The 21,812-nt window shown below is 43.8% G+C and overlaps 1 protein-coding gene across 1 annotated transcript in view; it reads right to left on the bottom strand.

Moving 5' to 3' along the window:
• ALLC (allantoicase) overlaps nt 1-21,812 on the bottom strand; it is a 52,667-nt gene that overhangs the window by 18,386 nt on the left and 12,469 nt on the right. Inside the window, exons 2-3 of the mRNA XM_077488735.1 lie at nt 20,138-20,253; nt 5,306-5,356 (exon numbers count right to left, since the gene is read on the bottom strand). Coding sequence (XP_077344861.1) covers nt 5,306-5,356; nt 20,138-20,230 — 144 coding nt within the window. The 5' untranslated portion in view covers nt 20,231-20,253. The remainder of the gene's footprint in view (nt 1-5,305; nt 5,357-20,137; nt 20,254-21,812) is intronic.

Here is a 21,812-nt window from a genome sequence, read left to right as displayed (position 1 = left end):
ACATTGTCGGATTGAATCCTGACAGGAGACTACTGCAACCTGAATATCCAGGCCCTTAGGGCTAGACATGCTGCCCAAATTTCTAGAATGTTGATGGTCAAGGTCAATTCAGTTCTGGGCCATTTTCCTTGGACAGACGCTTTTTTCAGGACTGCCCAGTAAGAAGGATTTCCCCTTCTGCAGATTCTTGGATATCCTCCACCAACTGAGGCTCTGGCGCATTTTTGTCGACAAACGTCTTGGAAAATCTAGTGCCTGAATCTTCTTGTTCGAGGCCGATAGGCAGGGCTGCTGCAAGGATTTTTGAAATCCTAGGCGAAAACCTCATTTTGCCGCCCCCCCCCTTGGCCCCACTCCTGACTCCACCCCCTTTCCCCTGCTGTAAGGGAAATGCCGTAATGGACGTGTGACTGGGCACTCTGCAGTGCGCCGGTGCGCACTGGTGCTCGTGGGCACGCGGCTGTGCACGCTAAGCTGCAGGCGCGTGCTTTTGCGCTTGTGCATGCGCCTGTGTGCGCGCTTGTGCAGGTGCACGCATGCGGGCCCAGGTGCACGTTTGGCGCCAATCGCCCTATTTAGGTGTCCCCCGCAGTGTGCTCTGTGCTGACCCATCAATTCAGCCTACCAGAGCCCATCAATGCAGCCTCACCAGCGCCCATCAAAAGAAGCCTCACCAGCGCCCATCAAATGCAGCCTCACCAGCGCCCATCAAATGCAGCCTCACCAGCGCCCATCAAATGCAGCCTCACCAGCACCCATCAATGCAGCCTCACCAGTGGCCATCAAATGCAGCCTCACCAGCGCCCATCAATTCAGCCTCACCAGCACCCATCAAATATAGCTTCACTAACGCCCATCAAATGCAGCCTATCAGCACCCATCAATCCAGCCTACCAGTGCCCATCAATGAATGTTTTCTTGCTTCCATTCATTCGGGAGTTGGGACACAGACACTCTGACACTATGTGCGAACAGAGCAGCGGTTGCCTGCTGATGCTGAGACTTAGTTGCTTGCTGCAGAGAGAAGAGGGTAGGAACACCAGTAGCCGGGCGCCCTAGGCAGCAGGGCGCCCTAGGCGGCTGCCTAGTGGTAGCACCGGCCCTGCCGCTAGGATACTGTCTTGGAGCAGTCTCGAATGAAACTGAGCATAGGGAACTACTTCGAATGAAGCCACCATTTTCCCCAACAACCTCATACAAAGGCGAATAGAATGACCCTTCTATGCCCTGACCCCCTGGACCAGTTCCTTTATGGTGCTGACCTTTGCCTGGAGTAAAGACACCTTCTTCTAGGCTATATCTAGACCCTAGTACCTTAATCTTCTCTAAAGAAGATTTCTCTAGGTTGATGACACAACCTAGGCATTTCAGGTTATTGACTGTGGTGACCACTCTTTGGTCTAAGCGGACTACCGACCAGTCTATTAAGAGCAGGTCGTTCAGGTATGCTATTATTGCTATAACTCTGGTCCTTAATCTGGCTAGAGGAAGGGCCAGAAGTTTTGTAAACACCCAAGATGCAGTGGCTAGACTGAAAGGCAAGGCTACAAACTAAAACTGAAGTTTTTCTACTACGAAATGCAGATACTTCTGGTGAGCAGGGAAAATAGATAGATGCAGGTGTGCATCCTTGATGTCGATTGATGCCAGAAGTTCTCCCCCCTTGTATGATGGAGACTACTGAATGGATTGATTCCATGCGAAAATAAAGTTTTACATGTTGAACCTGACAGCGGAGGCTGCTGTGACTGCCTGGAGGCTGATGCCCCTGGCACTGGAAAAAAGTGCCCATTTAAATGAGGGACGTTACTCTTTTCCTTAACTGGCAAAAAAGGGTACTTTTCCTACTTGATATTTTTGGGATATATTTGTCCGCATCCTCCCAAAACAGCTTCTCACAGCAGAAGGAAAACCAGCCAGGAGCTTTTGCATGGTGCTTCGGCTGACCAACTTTTTCAACCATAAGATTCTACGCATACGTAGCAAGCCAAACGTAAGGCGAGATGTTTGAAGAATAGAATCTCTGATTGCGTCATTTGTAAAACACAAAGCCACTGGCAGCTCAACTAATTCCTAGGCCTGCTGTTCAGGGAACACCTTGAGTACCTGTCCCAAATGGTCTCCCAAGGATTGACATACCCTAATTGCCGCTCCTGCAGGTTGAGCCACTGAACCTGTCAAGGAGAAAATGTTTAACAGGAATTCCAATTTTTTATTAGTTGGATCCCTAAGCCTTTGCACATTGTCAACCAGACAAGTCAAACTTTTATTCACAGAGGATATCACAGCGTCAATTGCTGGTATACTCCACACCTTAGTAAAAAATAGGATAAAGTGTTAAAAACTTTTTGGGAGGAAAAAAGTGCTTATCTGGGTGATCCCACTCAGAATACATAAGCTTTTATAGTAATGAATGGACAGGAAAGGCACGCAAGGCTTGCGGAGGCTTTAGAGAACCCAAGCAGGAAGTGGGCTCTTTAACCAACTTCGTTAAGGGTAGTTAAATGTGGAGCGGACCCAATTTATCAACATGTGAAGCTGAAGAAGGTCCTTCCCCACTTGATCCCACAGAAGAGGAATCAACAGCATCTTCACGGTGGGGGATTCATCTTCCTCCTCCCACAGTTGCTCCGTTTAAGGACCCTGGGTGGTAGAAGGGGACCTAATACATTTTCTTCCGCTCCATGAAGGCATGATTAAAGCCTTTCTTCTAATCGTTCTTCTAAACCACTCATAACTGAGAAGATCTGCTCAGTTATATAGACAGGGACTTAAGTGTCGGAAGCAATTGCAGCCCCTGATGACACTGATGGCTCACTCTGACTCCTTAGATTGGGATGGTGTTGCAGAGGGAGGGTCCTTAGGACCTGAGGGCGACCCCTTCATGTCCTTGGTCTTCGTGGGATTTGAACTACCTCCTCTGGTCATAGTGCTGAGCACAAACGCAGAGGTACTACCAAAAATGCACCCACTGCTGAGTAATAGTGCAGCAAATGCCTCTGCTATTAAGCTCAGCCTGATGTTTTAAAGTAAAATGTGACTGGGAATGCCTGTGTCACCAACTCACATGCCACTTGTCCACTCTGTGTCACTCCTAGCTGTATGCACCTGAAAAGGGTGCATTTTATAACTATGCAGCCTGCATTGTGGAGGCTCAATTCACTCCAACGCAGCTAAGCCCTGCCCCCTTACTCTGACCACCCACCGCGCCCCCCTCCTTCATCAATTTTAAATTAGATTGTTTCCTACACGAGCGGGCTCCGAGCCAGACCGGACCACATGGAGGAGGTCTGGGGGAGGAGGAGAGGAGCCAAATGGCGGCGGGATCAGTGCGGTACACCGCCGTCTAGCGCCGTGCTCCCTCTGCCTGGATGAAGCTATCGAGCTGTTGGGGACATTCCCGGGAGAAGAAAACCCCCCTTTCCCCACGACTTTACCTGTAGCCTGGGCCGGAGGAAGCGTGCAGCTTGTACACAGAGCCAAGACTGACAAGCATGGAACAGGTATGTGCCCTTGACAGCCCCCGATGGTGACTATAGGCATAGCAAACATTTACTTTAAAGGAGAAAGCCCACAAGAAATATAACAATTCCTTAGGAATCTCCCTTACCTTATCCAGCTGCAGGGTTCTGTGGTAACAGACCCAATCTTCACCTCTCTCGGTGGGCTCTGTTAGAAAACCTTCAGGGACTGGATCTGGTTGCATAGCTTGCCCAGGTGAGGAATATCCCAGAGGAGCTCAGCACAGCACATCTTTACTCGTGACCAACACCTAAGACACTGGCGAAAAAACTGAGGTACTCCCGGTAAGGGGAGGGGTTATATGGAGAAGTGAACACTGTTTAGGGTGTGCCAGTGTCCATAACTTGAAGGTGCCATATAACCCATACAGTTATTACTGTGGCTCTGTGTCCCGTGATGTACGATAAAGAAAATATGTGTTTATGAATATTTATCATTGGGATCTGTATACTAGGTACCAGTGCATTGAACCTCATACAGAAGTTAGTTCTCGAATTTCTGTGTTATGTGTACAAAAATATGTCCATGTGCAGCAAATTAAAGCCTCAAAACCAAAAATGTAATTTATTGCAGGTTGCCATTTCTTAGATGTAGTGGCTACATTTGTTTATTTTTCTTCAGGCTTCTTTTACTTTATTTTCCCCTGGTGATTTTGCCACACTTCCTGTCCTAGGGTGACAATGCTCACCTTAGGCTCCATGCACACTAGCTTAAAAATCGCTGCTTCTACAGGAGTTTTGTGTTTTGCCCGTAGAAGCAGCTCAATGTTATCCTATGTGTTCATGCACATTAGGACATTTGAGGCATATTTTGAGCTCAACATTTAGAGGCAGGAAAAAAAAAACATTCTGGTTTGCATTTCTGATTGGGGCTTTCTGGTAGAAAAAAAAAAACCCACAAAACTCTCCTAAACTGTGTAAAAAAATGCTCTATATAAGAGCTTTTTTCTGCCAAGGGAACTGCCATTTTTTAAGCCCGATGTGCATGGAGCCTTTTAGACATTAAACTCCTGGCTTGAAATACAAACTCCTTTTCCTCCCCTGATCTTCATTACGCTTGGAAAGCTTATAACATCGTTTGAGATTTCCGTTCAGTATACCAGAAGTTACAGCGGGATTAGATTTCTGCCAAGTTTAGCAGATATTTACTGTATTAGCTGAAAGTGTTATTGAAATGAAAGAAAGCTAATGCAACCACCACATCTAAGGACTGGTAAGCTGCAATATATAACATTTTTGCTATTAGGTTTAGACACACAATACTTAAAAGTTTTCTTGCATTGGCTTTTAACCACATTAGCATTTAGCAGCGTTTCTCTGCCCCTTCTATTTTCCACAAGTTGCATGACATGTCAAAAATCAAGGGTTCCCAATGAGAGGCATCTTAACTGATCCGACTTTCAGCACATTGACTCAAATTTAATCACTGTGACGTCACAAAGGGTGGGGTCTACAGGTGACTTCACCGGATGGCCACGTCCCATGGCTATATAAGAACCAGCAGATAACGACCCTTCGACTGGTGACAATCATTTATTAAAGGAGGATTCCAGATAGCAAGCAATATACATAAACACACACATATATACATACATATACACACACACACACACACACACACACTGGTGACAATCATATGCACATATTCTTTAGTAAATTAAACTCTAAAAGTTTAGGTGTGGTTAAAAAGAAGAGGCTCAAAACACTTGACCCCTGTTTAACATTTTGATTCCTATAAATTTTTCTTGGAATAAAAACATACAAAAAAGAATTAGAAAACTTACTTTCAATAAATTTTCTGCAGCAGCAAACCAGTCATCAGTTGCAAATAACACCTATAAAAAAAAAAACTTTTTTCAGTGAGTCATAATAATATATTATGTAGTTTAGTTCTATTATTTCATTTTAAATAAAAAAATGCAATATTTTGATTTGTAATAAACCTAGACGGGCTCTGTGAGTGGATCCCCTGCTGAATCAGAGCTGAACAGGATGAATGTCAGTTTTTTACATCCGTGCCTGTTCAGTTTGTTTCCAATGGACATGGGCGGACCCATAACAGCTCTATGGGTGGCCTTTTCGCGTTTTTTTTTTTTTTTCAGGATTGGACAGACTCAGAGGTAGGCGGGTTTAAATGGACACAAGTCCGTTTACATCAGCCAGCCCACAGAGCTACATGGTGTCTGCCTAAAAACTGACGAACTGAACTCACAGTGTGCATTTAGGAACACGCACCCGCAAACACCTGCACCCACGCTAATGTCAAATTGGGAGCAAAAACTGAGTCTGTGCAGCTACTGCGCCCAAATTGACATCAGTAGGACTGCCTGCATAGGGATTGCCACTCTGCGGGTAAACACGGCCTCACACAGAGGTCTGCATTGATACACCCCATGTGAACGAGGCCTCAAAGGTGTGGTTAGCTAAATAAACACATAGAGAATTTTACCATAAACAATAACTTCTTGTTCATGCTTCTGTCCTTATTATGATAAATCTCAAGTATGTTAAAATAAAACGGCACAATAGATTAACGCTATGCCTCTTGTATAACCATGCCCATTTTAGCAGCTTCAGGACTGTCCCACATACATTTACTGCAGCAGGGCGGCCCGGGTGGGCAAAATCACATACCTGTACGTGATTTAGTGCACGTAGTTTAGGGGCATCTTGTGGTTGGACAACGCAGGAGCCAATCAGCGGGTCGGTGAGCCGATGTAAACAAAGCACATCACAGCTAAGCTGAATCACATATCTCTCTTTTAATCCAGTGAGTGCACTCCCCCCACAGTTAGAAACACCTCCTAGTGAACACATTTAACCCTTTGATCATCTCGGTAGTTAACTCCTTCCCTGCAATATCATTTATACAGGGATCAGTGCATTTTTTAGCACTGATAACTGTATTGGTGTCACTGGTCCCCAAAAGTGTCACTTAGGGTCAGATTTGTCTGCCGTAATGGCGCAGTCCCGCTAAAAATTGCAGATTGAAATTACCAGTAAAAAAAAATTAAAAGTCCCTAAATCAATCCCTTATTTTGTAGATGCTATAACTTTTGCCAATCAATATACGCTTTGGGGGATTTTTTTACCAAAAATATGTAGCAGAATACATATTGGCCTAAATTGATGAAGAAATTTATTTTTATAAAAAAAAATTTTGGATATGAACGTAAGTGCAAAAAAATTGGATTTTTATAACAGCTTATCTGTAAAATCCTTTTCTTGGAGTACATCATGGGACACAGAGCCTTAAGTAATTATGTAATGGGTTATAGGCCACCTTCAGGTGATGGACACTTGTATACCCAATCCAGGAAGTTCACTCCCTATATAAACACCTCCTCCTTCAGGAGCACATCAATTTTTGTAGCAAAGCAATATCCTTAAACCCCAAGGAGGAACCTCTGTGTCCCATGATGTACTCCTAGAAAAGGATTTTACAGGTAGGCTGTTATAAAAATCCTATTTTCTTTATCGTACATCATGGGACACAGAGCCTTACTTACTTAATGGGATGTCCCATAGCAATGCTACTTGAGGGGAGGGAGACACAACCCAGAGGGTTGAGGGCGTAACACCACTGGAAGAGGGCCTAACACCACTCTGTCCTCATGAATAATCAAATATGGTTCTTTACAAGAAAGAGCAACCATTTCCAAAACCCTCCTTGGTGAGGATATAGCAACCAAAAATATCAACTTCCTTGTCAGAAGGACTAAGGGAATATGTTGTATTGGTTCAAATGGCTGTTTTTGTAACACAGACAAAACTAAGTTCAAGTCCCAAGGATTCAAGGAAGGTTTGACTGGCGGATTAAGCCGCATCACCCCTTGCATAAAACCCCAGGCTAAAGAATGTGTAGCAAGCGGTCTTTGAAATAAGACCGATAAAGCTGAGACTTGGCCTTTAATGGTGCTCTAAGCCAATTTCATCTCTACCCCTAATTGTAGAAAGGCAAGAATTCTGCCTATGATATATCTCCAAAGATGCCAACCCTTGGATTCCCACCAGGAAACATAAGCCCTCCAGACCCTATAATATATAGTTCTGAAAGCTGTCTCCCTTGCATTAATCAGGGTAGAGATAACTGACCCGGAAAGCCCACGTTTCTTCAGAATGTGGGTTTCAATAGCCAAGCCATTAAATTTAGAGACCGTAAGGTAGGATGGAATATTGGTCCCTGCGAGAGCAGATCTGGCCATAGTGGGAGGGACCATGGACCCTCCACTGCCATCTTGCTACCAGAATTACCGGCTTTCTTTCCAGCTTGAACCTGAAGAAGTTGAGGCAGCAACTGAATAGGGGGAAATGCATAGATCAGTGAGAACTGATCCCACTGGGTCACCAACGCATCCATTCCGCATGCGAGTGGATCCCTTGTTCTGGCCACAAAGTTGACTAACTTCATGTTGAACCTGGACGCTAGAAAATCTACACCCGGAGTCCTCCATCTTTGGCAAACAGCCCGAAAAATGTCGGGTTGAAGAGACCATTCCCCTGGGAATACCTGCTGGTGACTCAAGTAGTCCGCCTGCCAATTATCTACTCCTAGAATGAAGACTGCCGATAGGCACGGAACATTCCTTTCTGCCCAAGTTAGAATATGGTTCACCTCTCTCTGCGCTGAGACACTCTTGGTGCCCCCCTTGGTGATTGATATAGGCCACAGCTGTGGCATTGTTAGATTGGATCCTGACAGGACAATCCCGTAACCTGAAAGTCCAGGCCTTTAGAGCCAGATGCACTGCCAGACTCTCTAGGATATTGATGGGCAAGGTTCTTTCGGCTCTTGACCACTGTCCCTGGACAGTTGTCTTTTCTAGCACTGCTCCCCAGCCTAAAAGGCTGGCATCTGTCGTTACCACTTTTCAGAAAACCGGTCTAAAGGATTTTCCTTTCAGCAGATTCTGGGTTAGTAACCACCAACTTAGACTTTGGGACACTCTTGGGGACAGCCGCATTGGCACTCTAAAGCTTGAATTGATTTGTTCCAAGTAGACAGGATACGGTTTTGCTACAGTCTTGAATGGAACTGGGCATAGGGAACAGCTTCAAAGTCACCATGTTTCCTACCAACCTCATGCAAAGGAGAATGGAGTGATCACCTTTTGTCCTGACCATCCACATCAGCTCTCTCATGGAGTTGATCTTTGCCTGAGGCAAGAACACCTTTCCTGGGTTGTGTCTATGATCAGACCCAAGTACTCCAGCCTTTTTTAGCGGTTTTAAGGAAAATTTCTCTAGGATGAGAATACAACCCAAACTTTCCAGGTAACTGGTTGTAATGCATACGCTTTCCTCCAAACGAGCTACGACTGGTCTATTAACAATAGATCGTAGATCGTCGAGATCGTCTAGACTGTTATGCCCTGTGCCTTTAACCAGGCTAGAGGTGAGGCCAGGACTTTTGTGAACACCTAGGGTGCTTTAGCTAGCCCAAATGGCAGGGCTACAAGCTGGAAATGCTGCTCTAACTTGAACCGCAGAAACCTTTGGTGAAATATAGGAACATGCAGGTATGCTTCCGTGATGTCGATATATATGCCAGAAGTTCTCCTCCTAGAAGGATAGAAACTACTGACCTGATCGTCTCCAAGTGAAAGGAGCTGATCTTCAGGAACTGATTTAGATTTTTTAGATCTAGAATGGGTCTGTCATCTCCATTTGGTTTTGGTACCATAAAAAGATTTGAATAAAACCCCAAACCTTGCTCTTTTGCATAGACTCCCTCTAGTGGAAAATGAAGGCATGACAAAATGTTTTCCCTTAACGAAGAAAGAATAGCTGGACTTTTCAGTTCTTAAGTTTTTTCCCCCACCTTATCCCCGCCACAGGATTTGCTGAATTAACAGGCAATCCAACCTTCACCCATCACGGCGGTCTGCGTTTAGCAAACCGTAAAGCACCACACCAGGAAAGCTTTAGGTAATATAGCATGACCAAAGCCCTGGGTCCCGGGGTCCAGCCCTGCAAAGAGAGGCGTTACAGGCAAAACCTCGTGCTTCGGATACGAGGCCCAGGTATCATCCACTTTAGCCTCAGTGGCACTTTGGATGGATCTGGTCTATGGAAGCTATTTAAATCCAGCATGGGTCCCCCCTGGATCTCCTCAGAGCACATCTTCACTCGTGACCAACACCTTAGACACTGGCAAAAAAACTGATGTGCTCCTGGAAGGAGGAGGGGTTATATAGGGAGTGAACTTCCTGGATTGGGTATACCAGTGTCCATCACCTGAAGGTGGACTATAACCCATTAAGTAATTACTTAAGGCTCTGTGTCCCATGATGTAGGTAAAAAATTACATCAATTTTATTTGGTTATAGCATCGCACAACCATGTAATTGTCAGTTAAAGCGGCGCAGAGCCGTATTGCAAACAGAGGCCTGGTCAAGAAGTGGGTAAAACCTTCCAGGGCTGAAGTGGTTAAATGAATGCCCCACCCCTAATTAAAGTATATTTTCTGCCTACAAGGGTTTGCTGGATAAAAAAAGTGTCCTTAAATATTTTTAAAATGTTGGCAACTATGAGTATGTAATTACCACCATTATAACTAATGGCAGTAAGGATGAGGAAAACAGGAGGAATTGCATAAGCCATGCTGAATGGTCATGGGGCCATTAGTGCATATATCACGAACGTTTGTCTGTGGGGAAACCTGTCATGAATTGTGGAAGTTTTGAGTTTTGTGTTGTCGCAAACAATCTACCTCAGGAAAATTCCATGTTTGAGTAAACTGATCAAATATCTGTGGTGACAGGGACCACTCACTGCTCTATAAATCCCTGCATGAAAGGACATCAGCCAGAATATTCTGAGGCCTAGAAATATACAGTAAGTCAGCCGCAATTCTGTGTGATGTGACACCCAATGCAAAGGATCTGACCTGATGGGGATGTACATAATCAGAGGATATGCATCCCTCACTAATTGCCTGCCTATTATTAAATTAGCATTGACTATTTTAAACCTTACACTGCTAGCATTATCAAATAGATAAGTAAGTATATCATATACAAGTTTTTTTACCTTTGTTCAGTTACTTTCTGGTTTCCCAGCCTAGGCATATGATGTCATACATCCCAGGAGTCTTCAGGAGGGGAGGAAGTTTTTTTCAGCTAAGCACAGCCTTCAGCCTGTATGCCTATGCTAAGGGCAGTTGGAGTCCAGGAAGTAAATGCTACATGAATCATCTGCCCCCACTCAAGATGGCCAGGCCAGAAATGCTAGGAGGTGTTTTTCAAAGTTATTTCTTAACAAAATAAAGCATGCAGATAAGAATGAGTGGGTGAGTTTGCCTTGAAAATAAAAAATGATTTAGGCTCCATTCACACTAGTGCAGGCTGTGTGGCCTGCGTTTGCTCGGGCACAGCCGCAAATTCATTTAAATGGACTGTTGTGGCACGAGAACAGAGCAGGGAAATCACATGGTCTTTTTAACCATTCGGTTCCCGCACCCGCTATCGTGCTGCAGGAAGTGATGAATGAGGGTGCCATTCAGAATGTGCGGCGGCTTGCACATCTTGTAAGAGCAGCGCGATTTTCCCACACTCACAACCGGAACGCACAGTGCAGGCTAGTGTGAACCTAGCCTTAAAGAGCACTTTTGGTTTGTGGTTCTCAGATACAGTGTAGTTCAGCTTTAACTATATGACTACATCTGTTATCAGCATATTTACCCTTGATTGCCTTTGACTATTTCAGATTTTTATGAATATAAATTAATTATCTATCAAATGCATGCTGATCTTTTAGGATGACCCATTTAATTCTCGTGCGCTTAATAGATTTCATATTTACACATATGTTTGATACTCAAATACGTTTTGATGCAATATTCATCAAGCTGCTTATTAACATTTGTATTTTATAACATTACTCATTGCTTATCACTGCAAGGATACTCAGCTTTGCAAAAAGCATTTTGATGAACGTATATATTTCTACACAACCACCTAGTAATTAGCACATGTTGTCAGTGGCGGAATTATCAGGGTCGCAACAGTCGCAAGTGCGACTGGGCCCTGTAATTCTCTGCCACTTCAGGGGGCCCACCGGCAGCCCGCCCGCCCGCCGCCCGAGGGGCCCACCTGACTGTCCGGCCGGGGGTGTGTGGTGACGGACCCGGTGTGATTCACTGTTGCTGCGGTTCATGCCGTGGGGAGGGGGGAGCTTCCTTTCACCCACTACAGTGGAGAGAGCAGCGTGAGAGAAGTGCTTTGTGGGCTCCGCCCCCGCCTATCCAGAGCAACTGTAAGGGAGGCGGGGCGGACACAGAAAAAACTTCAGCCAATTCAGTGAAGGCGGGGGAGGAGATCTCTGAAGCAAGGCATTCCTGGAGGAGACACGCTTTGTGGAGGAACTTTGCATCTGCAGGATTCTGAGGAGGGGGAATTGATCGATCATTGATTGATTGGCGGTAAGTCACCACCCCCCTCCAGATTGTGCCCCCCTCCAGTGCCACCACACACCCTCCAGTGCCACCAGCCCCCCTCCAGACTGTGCCACCCCCCTCCAGTGCCACCACACACCCTCCAGTGCCACCAGCCCCCCTCCAGACTGTGCCACCCCCCTCCAGTGCCACCACCTGCCCTCTAGTGCCACCAGCCCACTAGCTACTGTATTTGTATGTGTCTGAGCATGCTTGTATGTGTGTGCGTGAGCATGCTTGTGTGTGTGTGTGTGTTTGTGCGCGCGCGCGCGCATGCTTGTGTGTGTGTGTGTGTGTGCGCATGCTTGTATGTGCATGTGTGTGTCTGAGCATGCTTGTATGTGCATGTGTGTATGTGTGAGCATGCTTGTATGTGCATGTGTGTGAGCATGCTTGTATGTGCGTGTGTGTGAACATGCTTGTATGTGTGTGTGTGTGAACATGCTTGTATGTGCGTGTGTGTGAACATGCTTGTATGTGCGTGTGTGTGAACATGCTTGTATGTGCGTGTGTGTGAACATGCTTGTATGTGCATGTGTGTGAGCATGCTTGTATGTGCGTGTGTGTGTGTGAGCATGCTTGTGTGTGCATGCTTGTATGTGCATGTGTGTGTCTGAGCATGCTTGTATGTGCATGTGCATGTGTGTATGTGTGAGCATGCTTGTATTTGCGTGTGTGTGAGCATGCTTGTATGTGCGTGTGTGTGAACATGCTTGTATGTGCGTGTGTGTGAACATGCTTGTATGTGCGTGTGTGTGAACATGCTTGTATGTGCGTGTGTGTGAACATGCTTGTATGTGCGTGTGTTTGAATATGCTTGTATGTGCATGTGTGTGAGCATGCTTGTATGTGCGTGTGTGTGTGTGTGAGCATGCTTGTATTTGTGTGCATGCTTGTATGTGCATGTGTGTGTCTGAGCATGCTTGTAAGTGCATGTGTGTATGTGTGAGCATGCTTGTATGTGCATGTGTGTGAGCATGCTTGTATGTGCGTGTGTGTGAACATGCTTGTATGTGCGTGTGTGTGAACATGCTTGTATGTGCATGTGTGTGAACATGCTTGTATGTGCGTGTGTGTGTGTGTGTGTGAGCATGCTTGTATGTGTGTGTGAGCATGCTTGTATGTGTGTGTGAGCATGCTTGTATGTGCGTGTGTGTGCATGTATGTGAGTGTGCATGTATGTGTGTGAGCATGCTTGTATGTGCGTGTGTGTGTGCATGTATGTGAGTGTGCATGTATGTGAGTGTGCATGTTATGTGAATGTGCATGTGTTTATCAGTGGCGGTGCATCCAAAAGGGTGCACAGGTTCCACCCCCTCTATGACCAATGGATAGATTCATGCATAGCATGAATCTATCCATGGCCACCGCTGTCACCCCCATATTTAGGTGTCTGGCCCCTTTTCGGGTGCTGGGCGCCTGAATTAGAGCGGCGGGGGGGGGGGTGTTTTTGCAGCACCTGATTAGAGCCATGGGCTCTAATAGGCTTCAAAATAGATGAACTGCGAGCGCCATGCTTGATGCTCACAGTCCACCCAGGTGTGTTAGAAAAGTGAATTAATATTCACTTTCCTAACACTGAACCGCCTCTCCACCAATCAGGTGTGCGGGTCTGTTACCCATCACCCGATTGGCTGAAACGATAGACACAGCTATTGGACGCCCATCAGGAGGAGAGGACGGGAGATGAGGATGGCAGGAGATGCATGGAGGACCCCGCTCATGGCCGTTACCCGCTGCCCCACCAAGACAGGGTAAGTGGCGGGCAGACAGCGAGCGGCGGTGGGGATTCACAGTGGCAGCATTTGATGGGCACACCAACAGCATTTGATGGGCACAGTGGCAGCATTTGATGGGCACAGCGGCAGAGTTTCATGGGCACAGTAGTGACATTTGATGGGCACAGTAGTGACATTTGATGGGCACAGTGGCTGTAATTGATGTTTTTTAAATCGGTTCCTTTATATGCAGCCACCCACTTGGGACTGGGCCCTGGTGTTCCACCATCGGGCTCAGAGAAAAGAGCCCTGTCCGGAGGTCGGGGGGGGGGGCCCGCCATGGTTTCCTGCATCGGGGCCCTGAAGGTTCTAGTTACGCCACTGCATGTTGTTAATTTATTTTTTGCTACTCAAATGTTTATTATTACTTTTAAGTGAAAATGTTGCTAATTAAACATTATTTGCATTAATTCTGTGCTTTTGAAGGGATTTCATACTGTGGCATTTATATACTTATGCACTTTGCAATATTTATTAGGTCTTGCACCAAGTCATCTTTTGAATGGGGCCCCCCTAGAGTTTTTAACTTATTTTTGAAATGTTTTTACATGTTCAATTTGGGATTAAAGTTTCTGACATTTGAAAAACGCTTATCTATCAATTTTATATACTATATTATATATTTATATGCATATACAGTATTTAAGGCCTTATTCGTATCCATTAGCATCATTTTTTTGCCAAAATTATTGGCTGTGTACAGTTATTTTTGAATATTAGATTTTTCAGTATAGATGCCCTCTAAGGGGTTAACATTGGCATTCATAATTTGCTCTTTTTGAGACTTTATATGTTTTCTTGGGCCCGGGCCATTGTGTGAATTCACTGAAGAGTGTGAAGAGGCTGTGTTGTTGTCCATCTGCACCTCCATGTCTCACCCTTTTAGTAAACAAGGCCAACAGAACTTCCCACACTGCTTTTAATTCTAAGATATTTAAAACTATCAGTGAGTTCATGTATGGCCATCTTCCCTCAGGTAGGTTGTCGTGACAATGGGTTCCGCACTCTCTGGAGCTCGCATCAGTGGTCAGCCCAAGAGATGTTCTACCTGTGCGTTAATCACTGTAGACTGTTTTTCAATCTGCAAGTGATTGTCATTTGTTGTCTGAGTGGATAATATACGTTCTTGATGGTGTAATACAGCCTACTTGTCCCGTACCTCTACTAGAATATTGTCTGGATAATTAAATCAGTTTAATGATCAAGTTAGGAAAAGGTATGTGGTGATATGTACAGTCCAGAAGGGGACAGACAAAGGTTTATAACTTCTGTGACTATTTTCCAGCATGGTCCTTCCAGGTTGGAACCTCTTCTGCCTGATTATGTTCCTGTCCTGTGGGATCATTCCAGATTTCACTCCAGTTGCTTTGGAGATGGTTCCATCTAGTCTCTTTTCTCCAAAAAGTGTAGGGTATTTTACACCAATCATTCTTGGAGAAAGGGTTAGCCACCAAAGGCCATAGTACCCATTTTGTGGTCACTCCGTACAACATATGGTGAGAGGAAGCTCTAATGAAATTTATGGCTGCCTCTCCTAAATACTCCACTGACTATTTCAATTGGTTCTCACTCTTGAACAGACTACAAATATAAGGATATAAAGTCATGCTCTTATGGCTGTCACTACTGCTGTTGGGGATTACCACCAACTGAAACCTATTCCCTCATGTTAGACACTTTTTTTAATGTTAATTTCTATTCTTCAGTTATGAATATCTTTAAATGTCACTGCTTCATCTAGGAGGTAAAGCGATACAATGAACAGTCTTTAGAGGTTTCATTTTGCCAGGTGGCTGTTTAGGGATAATTTAAGGTCCACTGTAGCCCATTCATTCTACCCCAGGGCTTTTATTTTCTCAATAAATGGAAGAGTGTCCTTTTTAAGATGCTATTAGTGATTCTTTTGCCTCTTAGGAGACTGAGATGGCTCTTCCCACTGTAAGGGTTTTCTTCTTACATAAGGCTGGACCAGCAAGAATTTAAAGCTTGCTACACATTGATCCTCCATGTTCTCATCTGAGTCAAGTTCCAAATGACTTGGCAAATCTGTGGCTGAATCTACAGCCTATGTCACAGCTGTGACAAAAACCATATTGCTCATGGTTGAAATGGTAGTGAAGACTTTCAGTGCATTGTGCACTGCTTGCCTTATAAGTGATACCACCTATTTAATTGTTCACGTCTTTTTTATGTGGATTAATTAATCAGTTTTTCGCAGTGTTCGAGCGTGACAACTGGGTGTGGAAAACAATGCACATTTGAATTAGTGTCCTGATCTTTGGTCTGACCTAGAAAGGCTAAGACCACATACAGTAGATACTTATAACCTGGAGTGCTATGGATGCTCTGGATGGTCCGAACAAGGTGACTGTCCAATATTATCAAATATTCTTTCCTAGCTGTAAGTCTGAAGGGAATGACTAGGTACAGAACAGAATAAGTTATTTAACTGCACCATAACAAAGACCCCCCAGGTTTTAAAAAGCATGCGTATAGCCCCAGTTTATGACATGAACACGCTCGCCATTCTGCAGTCAAAAAAACATCTCCACATGTCAATAAGAAGCCAATTATATCCCTGGTGTCTGTAATATAATTCCTAAAAAGAAAATTAGTCTTTCTGCATTCTAAAGTCCAGCACATCAAACTTTGATATGGAGACATATTGAAAAAGAGTGCTTGGATATTGGCAAAGCTCCCAAACTGGTACTTCTAGAAGGTCTTAATTCCAGTGGAGTGGACCAGGAGGGAGTTTGGGGAACAACAGCCTTGGTACAGATTAATACAAGATAATGTATGTCACAGAAATGGATATGAGCTGGGATGCTTTCATGGTGCATGTAAAAAAATACATTTTTTTCTCCCCTTTCATGTTTCATATTTTATAAACATATTGTTTTGAAATAGTGTTGTACACAATTTACTTTCTATCATTGTACCAATAACATTAGAATTTTTCCTGTTATTTTTGTAACGTCTGTTCTTGCCTTTTTTCCTTTCCTCTGTGTTTTATATATCTTGCCGAGTCTGTATATGCTAATTGTTCAGTGTGTTTGTATACCTTGAGTTCTAACTGTCATGCACCAATCCTGTCCCCGCCAGCTGATTGGCTCTTTAAAACCTGTCAAACTTAATTCCATTACCTGCCTGCATTACCAGCTTCCAGCCGCCAGTGTAAAAAATATTCCTGTACCAAGATAGTGCATATTTGAAAAAGGAGGCCAGGCCTCTGAAAGGCACTGTATATGCCCCCTTACATTCTCAATGCTTGTTGCCTTGGTCCAGGGAGACACAGCTGCCAACTTCAACTCCTCTTGGCGGCTCTGGAAATCCATGCATGACAGCTGGTCTTGCCGGTCAGCCGGATGTGCTGCTCACAGCTCTCTCACTTGAAGCAGAACCTTGTTTATTTACATGTAAGTGCGCTTTTATTTCTCCAATAAATAACTACATGCTTGTATTGATGCTTGCGCTGTGGACACTTTTCTGTAATATAATTCTGCCAATTGAAAGGGGAAATGGGAGTATTAAGAACATGTAGAGGGCGTTCCACTCATATGCTGCAACTTTCAAGCATGTCCTAGCCTGCCCAGCTGAAAAAAACATAACTAACTAAATTCACAGTGTATTGTGAACTAGGCATTTGTATGAGCAATCTCACCATACCATGCCTTTAGCGGGGTGCAATTTTGTGACAGGACAATTTACCCAGAACCTCTTCACCATGATTTTATTGTAACAGATATGAAGATTTTCAATCACTTTGTTTTTCACAGGAGGAGGATAAAAAGAATTGTGGCCTTGCAGGGTATGAAGCATTTATTAACATACAATCCTATGGGGTTATCCAGGAAGTAGGGATAACCTGTTAATGTTATGTTATGCAAATTTTAGAAAAATAAACTTTTGTTCTCAGTTTAAGATGTACATCATTTTTACTTTTGACCAAAGTGTAAAAAAAGGAAAAATGTTTCTGCATGAAAGGTTTTTTACATAACTTTAAGACAGCAGTGTGTTAATGCTTAACATTGCAGTTTTCAGGTCACTGGACAGAAACACTCCAAAAATAACTTGTTTACGTACATGTACAAGTACATGTTGTAAGCTTCACTGCTTACAATTTTAAAAGGAATATGGAAATATTCAGTCTTTTTTAAATGGAAAAAAAATCCCCTACATAACCTATACAAACAAGCGTCTCCAAATCTACTGTTGCTAGCAAACATGTGCCTGTTCACGAAAGAGTACATTTTGGAAGAATTTTTTTGGCCTCTGAGCAATTTATAACACATCGGTAAGCATCGCTGGCCAATCAGACAATATTTTAGTTGGGTAGCTAAGGGTTTATACAAGGCCTAAAGAGATCGGAATATAGACCACTGGGAGTCTGAATTGAAGCTTATAATAGTCCACTAGCACAATATACTGAGTTGGAGTTGGTCATGGACCATGACAGAGGAAATAGGAGATAACATTAGGGCCAAACCTAGACCTGTGGTGTGCTAGTGGAGGTAGCTGGTTGTGTACTGGGAAGCATATTTGAACAGAGTCAAAGTTATTCATGGCAGAGGGAGAGAAGAGTGACAGTTGACCATGGAACACTGGAACAGATGCAGAGTCATAGTTGACTGAAGAGGAACGATAGAGAGGAGCCAGAGAGTAAGATGGTGGGGTTGAGTGATAAATATACAATTTAACCACTTCAGCCCCGGAAGGATTTACCCACTTCCTGACCAGGCCATTTTTTGCAATACGTTACTGTGTCGCTTAAACTGACAATTGCGCAGTCGCGTGATGTTGTACCCAAGCAAAATTGATGTCCTTTTTTCTCCAGAGATAGAGCTTTCTTTTGGTGGTATTTGATCACTTCTGCAGTTTTTATTTTTTGCACTTAAAGGAAAAAAAGAGCAACAATTTTGAAAAAAAAAAAATTTTTTTTACTTTTTGCTATAATAAATATCCCCCCAAAAATTTCAAAAAACGAATTTCTTCCTCATTTTAGCCCAATATATATTCCTCTACATATATTTGGTAAAAAAATCCCAATTAACATATATTGATTGGTTTGTGCAAATGTTATTGCATCTACAAAATAGGGAATAGATTTATGGCATTTTTATTTTTTCTCTCCTAGTAATGGCAGTGATCTGCGATTTTTAGCAGGACTGTGACATTGCGGTGGACAGAGTGGACAATTTTGACACTTTTTTGGGACCAATGACATTTATACAGTGATCAGTGCTATAAAAATGCAATTTAATTACTGACATTGTAATTGACTGACACTGGCAGGGAAGGGGTTAACACCATGGGCGATCAAAGGGGTTAAATGTTCCCTAGGGAGGTGTTTCTAACTGTGGGGAGAGTGAACTGACAGGGAGTAGAGAGAGATTGCTGTTTCTAATCACTAGGAACAGACAATCTCACTCAATTCCCCTGACAGAATGGGGATATGTTTGTTTACACTGGCAGATCCCTGTACTGCCTCTCTGTGGACAATTGTGGGTGGCTGACCCGCTGATTTTCTCCCTTACTAGCGAGTGGGCATGCGCACGTCTGCAGTGGCGTGCCCACAGATCGCTGTGTACGCGCCCAACATACAATGACAGCGATTCGTGCAGGAGAGCCAACCTGCTGCAGTACAACTGTGGTGGCTGGTTGGGAAGCTGTTAAATACATATGACCTGTTTTAACTATCAGAAAATTTATAATTCTGAGCAGCCAGGCTTGCCATTCACGTATTATCTCAGACAGCACAGCCAAATCCTCCACCTCCGCAGTTTGATCAATATAACACCCCAGGCTGCTTATTGAACATTTTAGGAACAGCGGTACACTGAAGAGCCATTACTCTTTCCCTCTGTCAGCATGTTGCTGTCAACACATGCACAGTAAGTTGCATCAGAGCCTGACTGGTACCTAGACTTTTGTTTTAAACACCTGCTAGTCTCCCAGCATGGGTTTAAAAGAAAAAAGTACCCCTGGCTGAAATACTCACCTCCCTTCCAATGCTATCCCCTGCAGTACTTTCCTTATTCCACTAGAGGTCCTCAATCTTCTGGGCTAAAAAACTCCCATCATCAGAGAACATTCTGCGAGGGCAGGGCATCATGGACCCACCCCCAAGGGGCTGTCATAACAATGCTCTATACTCACTTACAGTGATACAGTGTCATCACATCAGAACTGCTCTGTTCATCACTGAGGACTATCTACTGCTAGAAAAGAACCAAAAGAGGAGTAAAAGAAGACCATGTGTGGCACATGACCAGCCTAAAAACATCTGGAGAAGGCAAGTATGAAAAAAAATAATTTGAGAAGTGGGGAGGAAACTGGGCTGTACATGATGTGTTTTAGATTTGTTCGGCGTTCATCTTCAAACAATCCTGTACTATCATGTTTACCTTTCCTCCAACAGACTCACAGGCCAGGTTATTCATCTGTACAAATTCAGGAACGCATTCTTGAACTCCACGATCTCTGGATGTTGCAGTCATCTTATAAATACCTGCTGTCTGCTCTATAAAAATACATGTATATGCAAAAAAATTATCATTAAATTACATTTTTTTTTTTTGAAATATTTGCAGAAACATAATAGATTACATAACTTGGGATTGGGTGTACACAGCAGTTTACTTACATGCATGGCATGTCAGTTGCATTATGTAACTGACTATTGTTGTTAATACATCTTTTTCATGTTCTCAGGTATGTCCATGTCCAATCAACAACCAACAGTTTAACCACTTCAATACAGGGCACTTTCGCACCTTCCAGCCCATGCCATTTTTCAGCCTTCAGAGCTGTCACTTTTTAAATAACAATTGCGCGGTCATGCTACACTGTACCCAAACTACATTTTTATAATTTTGTTCCCACAAATTGAGCTTTCTTTTGGTGGCATTTGATCCCCTCTGTTTTTTTTTTTGCTAAGCGAATAAAAAAAGACCGGAAATTTTGAAAAAAAAAATAGTTTTTCCTTGTTTTTGTTATAAAATTTTGTAAATAAGTAAGTTTTCTCCTTCACTGATGGGCACCAATAAGCTGCACTGATAAGGCGGCACTGATGGGCACTAATAGGCAGCACTGATATTCAGCACTGATGGGTAATGATAGGCGGCACTGGTGGGCACAGAAAGGATGCACTGATGGGTACTTATGGGTGGCACTGATAGACGGCACTGCTAGGTGGCACTAATAGATTTAACTGATAGGAATCACTGGTGGCACTGGCAGGCATTTTACTTTGGCACTGATTGGTAGTTGCCTGGGCACTGACTGTCATTTCCCTGGTGGTCTAGGGTGGCACAATGGATTTGATGGGCACAATGGCTGCGTATGATTGGGCAAGTGGCTGCATTTGATGGGCACAGGTGGCTGCATTTGATGGGCACAGATGGTTGCATTTGATTGGCACAGGTGGCTGCATTTGATTGGCAAAGGTGGCTGCATATGTTGGGCACAGGTGGCCTCATTTGATGGGCAAGTGTCTGCATTTGATGGGGGTGAACAGTGGCGCTAGATATGGTGATAACATAAAATTATATAGCAACTGAAATATAGGTATACATATAATGTGTGTGAATAAGCACAAATAATATTAAAACATTTGTTTAAAACATAATGTCCATAAATGATCCGAGATCTTGTATGATTAGCACCTGGAGGCAGCTCCCTTAGAGTGAAGCGATGAGCTCTGTGTAGAAATGGGAACAGAGGGGTGCCAGACTGAGTGCAGTATAAATCTTATATTTAATAAAAACAAGTAGTAACTCACAGGTTAAATTAGATGAGTTCAGTATGTGGTGAAAATCGCCAGTCCTGGAGTCTCATAAATGTCTTCCCTTTGCAGCCTGGGACACTGGTATGATCTTACAGGGATCCAGAGAATGCTGGGAACCAGGAGGCAGGAAACAAGAAGCAGCTGAACATGACTTCACAGGAACAGGACATGTGATTATTCACAGTGGCAAGGAATGGTAATGCATTTAGAATCTACAGCTTCTTCATCAGACCATGGTTGGCTGGCAAACCTGGCAGTCTTAAAGCGGTAGTAAACCCGCTAATGTTTTTTTT

The sequence above is a fragment of the Lithobates pipiens genome, unplaced genomic scaffold (genome assembly GCF_037356315.1).
Source record: "Lithobates pipiens isolate NorthernLeopardFrog02 unplaced genomic scaffold, aLitPip1_a1.2 Scaffold_18, whole genome shotgun sequence".
In the NCBI taxonomy this organism is placed as follows: Eukaryota; Metazoa; Chordata; class Amphibia; order Anura; family Ranidae; genus Lithobates; species Lithobates pipiens.
The sequence above is the reverse complement of the archived record's forward strand: the minus strand, read 5'-3'. Positions and strand labels throughout refer to the sequence as shown.